The sequence below is a fragment of the Carettochelys insculpta genome, chromosome 6, assembly GCF_033958435.1.
Source record: "Carettochelys insculpta isolate YL-2023 chromosome 6, ASM3395843v1, whole genome shotgun sequence".
Taxonomy (NCBI): domain Eukaryota; kingdom Metazoa; phylum Chordata; order Testudines; family Carettochelyidae; genus Carettochelys; species Carettochelys insculpta.
This window is the reverse complement of record NC_134142.1, coordinates 100778360-100790851: the sequence shown is the minus strand read 5'-3', so window position 1 is coordinate 100790851 and position 12492 is coordinate 100778360. Positions and strand designations below refer to the sequence as shown.

Sequence of the window (12492 nt, the reverse complement as noted above, 5' to 3'; positions counted from 1 at the left end):
CACTGAGACAGAGAACTAGGATGATTGATTTAAGTAGTTACAACATCAGAGTTTTTAATGATGAACTTAGTGACAAGCCAGTGGAAATAGTCATGTGAATAACATTGCCTGCAAAAAACTATGTATATGAATCAATCAGCAATAAATAAAGGCTTCTATCCTAAGTTTTACATGTAACAAATTTGGCATAAACTAGTAATGAATGATTTTAAATTCCTCATATGTTTTTTTCCTGATTTTGTTGTTGTTGTTTCTGTTGTTTCAGCCTGAAGAAAAATGTCAGTCAGAGGTAAGGAGCAATACATAAACATTAACTTTCAATGAAGATACTTTGCATGAATATCTGCTGGCTCTAATTCCATCTATTACAGTCTAAAAATATAATCTTTTCAATACAATATTTAGATTCGCAAGCTACGAAGGGAGTTGGATGCATCCCAGGAGAAGGTGTCTGCTCTAACAACTCAGTTGACTGCCAATGTGAGTACAATTCAAAAAATGGAGGCTGATAGATGAATTATTTAGTGCACAAATCACCATTCCGTCTTTCCTAATTAGTCAAAGGACTGTTATCAGTTTCGGTCACACATTTGTGTTTAAACAAATATATGCATTTTGGGCCACTCTGAAAACAAACAGTCTTCTATCCTAGTGTTCAACTGATTACTTAAAGCATGAAATACAGTTTTGCTGGTTTGTCTGTTTCCTTTAGATATGTACAGCATACTGCTACGTACATTTGGTTAGTGCTGAAAGAGATTCTTTGAAGATTCAATCCTCTTCATATTGAAGTTTGCAATCACATATGTGTGTCAAAAGGTCATAAGAGGGTCTTAGTTACAGTGAGTGCCGAAGAGAAACAGGAAGCCTGATTTATTTGCATTATGTTTTCCCATAGCATACAAACTATGCAACAGTGTGGATTGATAATAAGTGTAGGCAAAACTGACATATAAAAGGGGCCCAAAAATATGTTTATGGCAAGGTCTAAGAAGCATAATGTATATGATTCAAATCAGAGTACATTGTGTTTTCACTTGTTTGCCTTGAGGAATATTCACAGCAATGAAATGACATAATTATCTTATATCCCATCTGGAACAAAGGATTGAAAACTCACAGATATCAGTAAGGAAATCCTGGCCATTAGCTCTTGAATGGATGGTTACAGCAAATCCACCAACATGTAGAATGGACTTGGCTAAATGATACTATCCTTCACAAAGTGGAAGTCAAAACTGGAGCTAATGTATGTCAGTGTGTCAGCCAGACATGATGTAATCTAATCTTCTGGCTGCTGCCATCATATTTAGAAAATAGAAAGGGGAGCCGACTGCATGTTAACATATAGATTAAGAAAAGTAAAGGCTTTGTGTAGCACTTCACCACATTTCAGGAGCGAAAAAATGAAAGAAACCCAAAAATAAAAATTATTTTTGTCCTGCAGATGCAAATACCTGACTGTTAAGTGATTTTATTCATCATTCCCCCTCATTTGTATCTAATATCTTTTTAGATTCATCTTTCTCTGTGTGTAAAGTCAACATAAAACTGAGCTTTGCTCTCTTAAATGTAGACCATATTTTACAGAGTTTTCTGAAGTTTGTTTTTTGGCTGACTGACTATTCTTGTATTACTCTAGCTTCTGCTCCTTACAACAAACTAAACTGCTGTTTTTGTAAGTTGGGCTCCATTTTGGACTCAGGGGCCTGCTTTGCCTGCTGTTTTAGAAGAGTAACCTCTTCAGATTGTAGAGAAGAAATATTCGCTCCAGGCATCAATTACCTTCTCTCTTTGTCTATATTAAGAAACAGTTCAACATCCTGCAACTGTTCCTCCTTCAAGGAAGAGTAACTGCTCTTTCCTGAAACTTCGAGCTCCCAAATGTTTCTGCCTGGTATCTATGGGGCCATAACTTTTAATAAAATTAACAACTTTTACTACTTTTTTCCATTTCATTTTCTCCAGAGAGAATTTATCACTGCTTTAATGTGCTGAGGCCCTGGGCAGCCCTGAGGACTGAAGTCCCTTATTTGTCCACAAAACAGGTACAGCTAGGTCACTGGGAGAGGCTTCCCCAGACTGCCTTGCCAATGTGCCTCAGCCTGAACCTGGAATGCAGGGGAACGCCTCTTTCTATAAAAGGGTACTCTATTTCCAGTGGACACTTTGCTGAGCCTACCATCATGGGTGTTTCTTAGCATCATAATTTCATGGAAGGGTCTTGTTTTCACTAAAAAGTGAACCCAGGCTCACCAACCCTGTTTCTTGCAAATCACTGATAGAATTGCTGGTTTTGGATGTGCATGTTCTTAGTGGTTCCATCACATGACATAATCTTAGATGAAAGAGTAACATTTAATTCCTGGAGATTCTGGGACAGAATCTGGCAACCCTGTTGGGCGACAACAATTATCAGGTTGTAACCACTTGTGATCACTTTAAACGGGTTCAGAAGGGCCACTACAAACTGAAAGGCTCTGTATCCATTTATTATCTGTTTATTTATCACTTGATCCATGCAGACCTATTCACCATATTATTTTTCTTTCTCAATGATTTTAAATTATGTTTCTCATTGTTACTGACCATAGCTTCCCCACCCCCACCCCAAAGGAAATTACTCAACCCAGTGTTTATTTTAAAAACATTATGGTTTTCCAACACATGAAGTTGGTACTTAACTTGTTTTATTTTCAGTCATTTTTCTCACAGTCTCAGCCCTGTTTATTTTCATAGGATCTGGGGGGAGTGACAGCCACATATAGCCTCACATTATTGTACTGTTCATATTTGTTTTCATTGTGAGTGTGAGAACAGTTATTTGGGATAAGTCAGGTATGTGCTGATGAAGGAGAAGTCTGGAATGGCTACATGAAAAGTTTTACCATTCTGTGTATACATAGATGACAGAATGACCTTCTCTGTAGTGGATAGTGTGTGTGTGTGGGTGTGCGCGCTCGCATGCAGTTTGTATTTCTTCAGTGTATGTAATGAGTTTTGATCTGAGAATAAAATATGTGTTTATTTTGATGATCAGCTGTAACAAAGAGTGGGCAAGTATGTATTCAATATTTTGTATATTACGGGTTTGTCTTCTGGATTAACTTCATGTGCATATACACTTTTTTGGACTAACAGGCTGGGTCTGCACAAGGAGAAAACTTTGAAATGGCTATGCTAAAGGCCAGATTGGAGAATACTAATGAGGTGCTGAAATGAATATCAGTGCCTCATTAGCTGCTGCTAGCTGTGGCCACGTTTTGCTCATGTGCAGCTCGTCTACACGGGGCGTCCTTTTCGAAAGGACCCCCATGTAGCCAAGCTGCATGCAAGCAAAATGCTTCTCTTTCAAAGTGTTGTGGCTGGCAGCATGCTAATGAGGTGATGAATTTTCATTTCAGCACCTCATTAGTATTCTGCGATTTGGCCATTAGCATGGCCATTTTGAAGTTTTGCCCTAGTGTAGAAGTAGTCGGTGTGTCTTATTTCAGATTAGTTTAATTTAAATACAGTAAAATGATTTGGAATGGGGCATTCTTATTCCAGAGTAAGACCGTGCACAAATGGAATATATTGGGAATAGTTAATCCTTTTTAAATTCAAACTCTACTTATTCTGGCATGGCACTGGGAAAATGATTCTTTGTTTTCACCAAGTTAATTATTAGTACTAGCAGGACCTGCCCCTTTGTGGTAGTTAGCAAGCTGGGAGTTTGCTGGCAGCTCCAGCCCTGAGGAGTCGTCCGGGGCCAGGTGAAGCTTGGCAGCTTTGCACAGTGGCAGCTCCAGCCCCAGAGATCTGGGGAACCCTTGGAGCCAGGAGCCAGCTGGGGCATGGAAGGAGCTGGCCAGGGCACAGAACTCATCCAGCAGCTGCAGCCCAGGGAACCGGCCAGGGTCTTGGGATCCCCAGCAGCCTTGTGGCTGAGAGCTGGCAGGGTCGCGGAGCTCTGCCAGCAGCCGCAGGGCTGGGAGCTGGCAGCTCCAGCCCCTGGGACCCATCTGGGGTGGGACGGACAGACAGTTTGACACATCCCCTTGTACAGTAGTATAGATATAGATTCCAATCTCTCTCTTCTGGAGTGAGACTGTGTATTAACGGTGATTGTTTTATGATTGCCGATTGTGAGACTATTTTGTGTATTATAGATGGTATATTTGGTTGCTACTGCTCTCTCATGGTTTTTTTTTGTTTGTTTGTTTGTTTTTTAATGAAAAGGATCAGGGAAAGAGTCAGATGAAAACTTCATGGCCATTCCAATACACATGTAAAATTCCAAACTTCATTATATCTGTGTCATGTCATTATTATGGCCTGAATGAACAATGCAGATCTGAACAACACCCAGTTCAGGGAAGTTTGAATCAGAAGCTTGAAAAGTAATATTGAATACTATAAAGAGGGGATATTTAAAAATAAAATGTCAGGTTACGTGAAGTGGGTCCTGAAAATGGACAATGAGAGAAGTGTTAAAAATTCAAGATTTTGCTTTCCTTTAGCTAAACGGTACAATTGATTAAAAATAGAAGTCTCCCACATAGTTTGTGTTAAAATTGAAGCTGATTTAAGATGGAAGTTCATCCTGTGAGCCTTAACTACTGACATTTAACAAGGTGGATTATATACCATCAGCCATTCTAGTGAAGGCTCTTGGATAGAAGTGTGTAGCAGCATTTTTTTTTCATTTAGTTTCAAGCAAAGAGACTGGACAGGTACCTCTTATAGAATAAGTCTTCAGTGGTTACAGCTCTCAGCTGCAGACATCATCTGGACAAAAGAGGCAAAAATGCTTATTTTATTATATAGTGGGATACACAGGAAGTGAATATTGAATTTACAAGTTTAAGACTTGTATTCCTTCACTTGTATATCTTCACTAATTTAAAGCAGCTGTAGACTTACTGCAAGCACCTTTCTCCTCTCCACCCCCTCAGCTCCTGTAGTTTACACTTGTACAACTTTTGGAAATGTGTTCTTCTAAAGTATATGTAGTAAACTCTTTCATATCTGGCAACCCTGGGACCGGGAGGTTGCCAGATGCTCAAATATGCCACTAAATAGAGAGGGGGTTGTGGGATCCCCAGTAGGGGACCCCACCAGTCCCACGGCTGGGAGCTGGTTGAGGTGGAAAGCCCTGCTGGCCGCTCTAGCCCCAGGGAGCCAGCTGCAGCTGGAGAACTCAGTCAGTGCCAGCCCCAGAGAGTTGGCTGGGTGCCAGATGTGGGGGAACTCTGGCAGCCCTGGGGCTGGGGCAACTCTGCCAGGGCACAGAGCTCTGTCAGCAGTCCCAGGGTTGGAAGCCAGCTGGAGCCAGGGGAACTCTGGTAGGACATGGAGCTCCAGGGCTCCGGGGACCCAGATGGGGCCTGGAAAACCCTGGCAGTCCCACGGCAGGGAGCCCCTTTGGCAGCTTGGAGGGAGGCAGGGTGAGCATTGAGCAGACCACCCTGAGGGGCAAGGTGTTGCTCCTGCACTCAGTTCAGGAAGGTCGTGTTTGTGCCAGTTATTTGAGAGTTCTGGTTGAATGAATACCCGACAAAACAGAGTTTCCTGTAGTATTATACTGTCATATGTTTCAGTCATCGGACAGAAGACTAACAACTACTTTTATCATGCAGGATTTCCTTTGCTGTTGAAGGAGGTTGGTTATCATGCCTAGATAATTATTTTGTGGGTTGACGATAAGGTAGAATCTCTATAATCAGGAACTCTTTCATCTGGTAACCTCCATACACCAACATTGTTTTAGTTAGCCAAGTGACCACTTACTATGGGTATGGCTAAGTTTCCCATGGTCCCATAAAGTTTATTTTCAGCCACCAGTCCTGGCTCTCAGTGTTTTGTGCTGTTATTTTGCTGTAATGTACCCCTAAATGTCTTCTAAAAGCCCAGTAGGCAGTGTAGGTGTTGGTAATGTGCTAGATAATATTGACCTCCCATCATCTGGCAAATTCTCTCCTCCAGCACCAGTCAGGTCCCAACGGTGCTGGACAAGAAAGTTTCAACTTGCATATTGAGTATTCTGCCTATTTACAATGTAATAGCACTTGCATTTCTGGATCTATAGGAGTGTCATCTAAACAACTGCAGAAATGCTACAGAAATATATTGCTTCCAATTGCCCACATGTTGGCATTTGTTCAGTCATCTTCATATGGGCGTATATCTACCCTCAAAGACTGACACAGTAAACTATTTCATATCTGGCAGCCCCAGAACTGGAAGGTTGCCAGATATTCAAATATTATGGATAATAGAGAGGTATAACAATAAAGGAAAAAAAGATTAGCTAGTAAGAAGCATACAAAAGTGTATGCAGAGTACTTTATTTACCAACAACAGTAATGTTGTATACTGTAAACTTATATTTACTAAATATATATATATATAAAAAATAAATATTTACTTTATTTATTTGTATTTACTTTCACTGTACTGTACTGTACTTATGGAAAACAACTAAAATTTACTCGTGGTTAAAATGCCAGTTATTTGAGAGTTCTGGATCATAGAATGACAGCTATGAAAGTTTTCTGCATTTCCAGCACAAAGCCTTTGGGAGATTCATATATTGGCATTGCAGCCACCTCAGTTCAAGGACCACAGCCTTTCTCTGATCTCAAACAAACTGAGCTTCAATCTTTTTGTTTTCTTAGTGGAAGTACAATAAATTCAGAATATTGAAGAATTATTGTAATTGAACAGCAAACATTTCCAACTCAATTTCGTAAATTTACAGCAATTTTAAACATTATTAGTAAAATTATTCCAGCTCTATGAATACCTCTAACAGAATGTTAAGGATGAAAGTTCAGAGTTCATCCTTTACTTGTACAGTGCAAGATTTTGCACTTGTACTTGCTTTTTGAAGCTGAAAATATGCATTTTGAAGTCAGTGAGAAAGAGGGGAAAAACAATTTACCTGTGTATGAAGACCTGAACATGAAGAAATTTTGAAGGATGTGGCATCATTTTCCATTAGCACTGGTTATTTTATTTTCAGGCCTGAACTATATTTCAATACAATCAATGTTGCGTTCTATGGGAATGGGAAAACATGAAGGAAAAACTAGTCTGAACGCCTCAAATTCCTGGACTGGTATTTAATTAATGTATCGTCTGGTCCTCCTTGGACAGCAAAGTGTGAAGAACTCTTAGCAGAATGCAAAATATGAGCTCTGCAAGTTTCTAATAAATTGGCAACTCCCTAACATCAGCTCAGCTTCAACCATTATCCTTCTATGTAAAGAAGGCATGTTGGATCTGAACTGACTTGCAGTATTCTCCCAACTTGGCAGTAGGAAAAGAATCTCAGATTCTGTTACCAAAATAAACCTGTAGGCTAGTGAGAGTCAGTCTTGTTTCCTTAAGACGTTCCATTATTAATTCTGCAGGTGAATTATTGATTTTCCTACGTGTGGAAAGTATGATTATCCAAATTAAGTTTATTATTTGTTACTAAGCATTTTTCTGTAAGCAGGTTGATTGGTTACTTAGTGTGTACGGTTGTTATTTTCTTGATTTTTTCTAGTAAAATAGTTGTCGAAATCTAAAATTTTAAACTCTATACAGTGATTTTAATATTCCACATTGCTAGAATGTTGTCTTGGTAAGAATGGAAAAAGCCTGATAATGAACTTTTCATTAGACTGTTTTCTTGTAAAATTCCCTAGTGCCCTGTTACTTTGCTGACTGCAAGACTATCTGGGATAACAGATTTTTTTTAAACTAAACTATTAGTTTGTAAATCGATTAATGAATAATTCAATTGACAAAAGCTCTCTCTCCCTGTCTGGTGAATTTTTCTTTTACGGTAAGCTTAGCACATCGATGTGTGATTGCATTTTTGCAGCTTAACATAAAAGCAGCTATGAAGAATGCATTTTGATTCTTTTGTGTGTGTTAGAAATGACAAGTCAAGCAGAAATAATCCCTCCATGGTTCCATGTGCAGTCACTAGCATTTGCCAGGAAGCTCAGTCATTGCCTTACCCCTTTCAAAAGCAAACAATTGTCACAATTGTATCTATGCACTTACTATGTATGAGAAACTAACATGGCACAGAATAGCACGTGTGGGGCAGCAAGGGTTATCTACCTGTGCTGAGGCCTGATCACGTACATGTAATCCATCTCTGACAGGTGTTTGTCTAACTTGTTCATTAAATCCTCTATTGATAGGTAGTCCACTCCCTTCTTTGGAAGACTATTACAGTATTTAATTATTCCTAGAGTGTTAGCTAGTGGCCGGGTAATGTGCGGTGAGGTATCCCCCCTGGGTCCTAAACAACCCAGTTTTTTACTGTTAGAGCAGGGGCCTGCTAGCACTCTTACCGACGGCCAGGCTGTAGTAACCAAACAGTTAAAGTTCTTTTTGTTGTGCCGGCTGTGTTGCAGTGACAAAAGGGTTAACAGCAGTCAGGCTCAGAGCTTAACTAGTTACAAGTTTATTAAGCTACAGTTATAAGCATGGGGTTACAAAGGCTATTGTTTACTTCTTATATGCTAGCAAAGTACAGGTGTTAACAAGTTACATTACAATCCAATACAAAGATATCTGTTACCATCTAACACAATGATATCTTGACACAACGACGTCTAGTTACAGAGCTCTAATTCTTTAGCTGTGCACAAAAAAAAAACGGAGACCTAGCATGGGTATATCTTACCCTCTCTGCGTCTCTCGATACCAGCGTAGCCAAGCCGGATCGGTCACTCAATTCCGTGGAAAGACAAATACGAGGTTGGGCGTCCCCAGTTGTGGACCTCGGGAGGCAATCATCTGACCCGACCAGCAGGAAGTTGGTGGAATGCACTCAGAGTTAGAGTTCTGCTGGACCCATCTTTTATACCCCTTTTGGGTTACGTATTCTCTTTCTTATCTATGGTGCCAGATCATACTGCTCTGTCTTTTTTGACGCCAGTTTGTTACAAGGGCAATTCTTACTTAATTTGCACTTGTAATACAGGAGATAAGCAATTTAGGAGTACAGGACATTCTTTTTGTGTGGGCGGAGATTTCCCCTTCTGGGATGGTTGTGTGGTCATCAAATCCATCAATGCCAGCTGGGATGATTTCCTGAGGGTCCCCCCCACCTCTCTCTGGTTGACAGTTTGGCCTGTTAGCATTCCATCTGTACTTTCTGCTTCTCAGGGTCACGATAAGCTAGCACATCTGGGCCTCAATGGGGGCATCAAAGACTGTGCTGTCAGCAGCCATTTCCGTGCCCTGTGTGCTCCTCAGTGGGGGGGTGGGGGGGCAGCGAGCAAGCTGGCTTGTAAGGGGGAGACTTTGTCTGGCTACATAGAGTTAGACAGTTTTTCCTAATATCTAATCTAAATCATCCTTTCTGAATTTTAAGGTAATTATTTCTTGTCCTACCTTCAGTGGAAATGGAGATCAGTTGATCACTGTTGCTCTTAATAATGGCCTTTAACATATTTGAAGACTTTCTTGTCCCCACTCAGATGTCTTCTCTCGGGACAAGATATATCCAGTTTTTTAACCCTTCTCCCTACATCATGTTTTCTAAAATCTTGGTTTTGTTGCCCTCCAAACTCCAATTTGTCAACATTGTTCTTAAAGTATAGGGCCCAAAACTGAAACCAGCACTCTAGCTGAGGCCCCACCAGCACTGAGTAGAGAGGAATAATTACCTTCCATATTCTCCAGGGTATTGTCTGGACTGATGGACAGCTGTGTCCCCCAGTTCTCCATCCTGTTAATATATCTCAGAGTGGTATTATTTGGGGCTTTTTTTTGCACACATATTGTTGACTCACATTCCACAGACCCTTTATTGCTGTACTACCTCTTAGCCAGTTATTTTCCTTGTTGTAGTTGTGCATTAGATTTTTTTTCCTTTTTAAGTATGATGCTTTGCACTTACCTTTATTGAATTTCATCTCTGTTAATCAGAGGTCAACTTATGCCCCCAAAGTTTAAGGATTTTCAAAATAGTTACCTTCTGGAACTGCTCACTCCCACACCCATAAATAATTCCTAATAGTTTTGTTCATAAAACGTTTTGGCAAGATGTGCTTTTATTTTTCCAAGCCTACTCTGACCCCTCCACTTCTCTTTGTGGCATCTAGTTCACAAATACTCAAAGACATCATATAATCTTTCGTAAATACTTAGCTTATCCCACTTCTTGGAGGAAAGAACGGTATTCATTCTACAGTGTCATTTATTTTCAGGCTCACCTTGTGGCAGCATTTGAACAGAGCCTTGGAAACATGACTATTCGACTGCAGAGTCTGACTATGACAGCAGAACAAAAGGCAAGTTTGAAACATTTGTTCCGTATACATATATGTAGATACATGCATCCTAAAGGGAAGGGAAGACCAAATGATTTTTAAAAATTAATTCCCAATAGTGGTGCTTTTAAGAAAACCCCTTCTGATAGACTCACTAAGTTGCCCTGTTCTGTTCATTCCCTCAGAAGCCTCTGGAACTGGTCACTGAGCAAAAACAGAATCCTGGGCTAGACGAACAATTGATCTGACCCATTGTGGATGTTCTTGTGAAAGAGGATAATCCTTTTGTTTGTAACTGAAAATAAAAATGTGTATGTTATTGATGGGGTAATATCATGAAGTTGGGAATCTAGATATTTCCTGAGTTCTATTTTCATTTCTGAGACAATGACTCCTTTTGTAGCCTTGGGTAAATTATATAACCTTTTTACCTCAGTTTCCAAACCTGTAAAATTGCTTGCTTACCTCACAGGGGTGTTCTGAGGATTGATTAGGCAATGAATGTAAGTTGCTGTGAACGTAAGAAGTGCTAGTTATTGCTTTTTATTACAATTTGTTCTCTTCCCAAAACATACATTCATACACCCAGTAAAAACGCTATTAAAAATTACTACCCAATGCACAATCACCAATTTTTAGTTCTACTTTAATACACAATAATTTCTCCAGGCGGTGGAATGACAACATCTTAACTCCTAGAAAGTTGTGTTTATACAGGCTCAGTTTATAGTGCAGCATACACCAAGCCTCAGCATATTTCTTGTGCACCTCAGATCATTCACCAGACACCTAAACCCAGATTGAAAAGAGGCTGCCTGTGAACTGTTACATGTAATCTAAATTTATAGACATCTATCTCACTGGTTTCTTTTTCATTTCAGGATTCAGAACTGAATGAGTTAAGGAAAACCATTGAACTCCTGAAGAAGCAAAATGCTGCTGCCCAAGCTGCCATTAATGGAGTAATTAACACACCTGAGCTCACCTGCAAAGGTAAAGAGGCAGACTCTGGTTTTAACAGCTGTGTAAGACTCCTGAGACATTAGTCCTCTTGGTAATAGCTGATGTAATTTGCACAGCCAGGGACTGGATTTATATATATATCAACTGTATTTGCTCCTGCTTTGATGCAATATGAAGAGTTATACATTTTGTATCAGTAAAACTGTATGATTTTCATGGATCCCTTCTATTTAAATAAACTGTTGTCAGACCCTACTATGTTGTTAATAAGTATTTTAATAAAACTTTGCTGTCTGCAGTTGCAGTTGATCTGTTGCTCAGACAGAATTTTCATCTCTGCACAGCAGCACAATAGAAGAGTAGAATCCACCCTTCTGCGAGCTGTGAATACTGAGAAATCTTTAAGTAATTATCAGATTCTTTTTAAAAATATTGGGAAAAAAAAACCTCTAGTACAAAACAAGGACCTGATCCAGAAAATTCTCCATCACATTACTACTCTCAGTGATTTAAATTAGGACTGTTTGCATGAGGAAAGGTTTGCAAGCTCACAAGAAATTAATTGTCCCATGAGAAACATGGAATACTGCTGTGAACCATGCAATGCACCATTTTGTGCAAGTGGTTCTAAAAGTGTTTAATTCCTGAAATATTTGCAGGGATGAGTGACCAGTGGAGAAATTTGGAATGTCTGCAGCAAATTTGACTATGTCTCTGTTAACATTCAGGTACTGGGACTGCCCAACCTGCTGACCTGCGAATCAGAAGGCAACATTCTTCAGATAGTGTCTCTAGTATTAACAGTGCTACCAGTCACTCCAGTGTGGGAAGCAACATAGAGAGTGATTCAAAGAAAAAGAAGAGGAAAAACTGGGTGAGTGTGCTTCAAGAGATTGCATAAAGTGAATATAAATTTTTCCCAGCAATATCCAGAAGGAAATTCACCCTTGTGCGTCAGGTCAACACAAAGGCTTTACACTACTTAAAACACACGTAAGCCCTATTTCAAAGATTCATGTGTATGCTTGTGCTGGCCCTCTGCATGGGAAACAATTTTCATCTTCACTAGCCAAAAGGCCAGGTCATAAAACCTGTAGTTTCAGTAATTCTCAAAGTCTAGTCCTGTCTAAGAGACATACATCTTCTAGCATATTAACAAACTCACAGTGAAGGAAGATTGTCTCTTATCTCTTATTGTTTTCCTCTTCTGAGTGCACAGAACATTCATTTTATTTTGACATGGGCTGTTTTCTGAATGCTACCG

At 39.7% G+C, this 12492-nt stretch overlaps 1 protein-coding gene across 6 annotated transcripts in view; it reads left to right on the top strand.

Annotated features, from left to right (window-relative positions):
- The window catches only part of NAV2 (neuron navigator 2), a 359017-nt gene that overhangs the window by 311207 nt on the left and 35318 nt on the right, over positions 1–12492 (top strand). For all 6 annotated transcript variants that reach the window (XM_074997678.1, XM_074997676.1, XM_074997677.1 and 3 more), the window contains 5 exons: positions 266–289; positions 406–480; positions 10203–10286; positions 11147–11258; positions 11957–12102. In XM_074997678.1, the coding sequence (XP_074853779.1) occupies positions 266–289; positions 406–480; positions 10203–10286; positions 11147–11258; positions 11957–12102 (441 nt within the window). The remainder of the gene's footprint in view (positions 1–265; positions 290–405; positions 481–10202; positions 10287–11146; positions 11259–11956; positions 12103–12492) is intronic.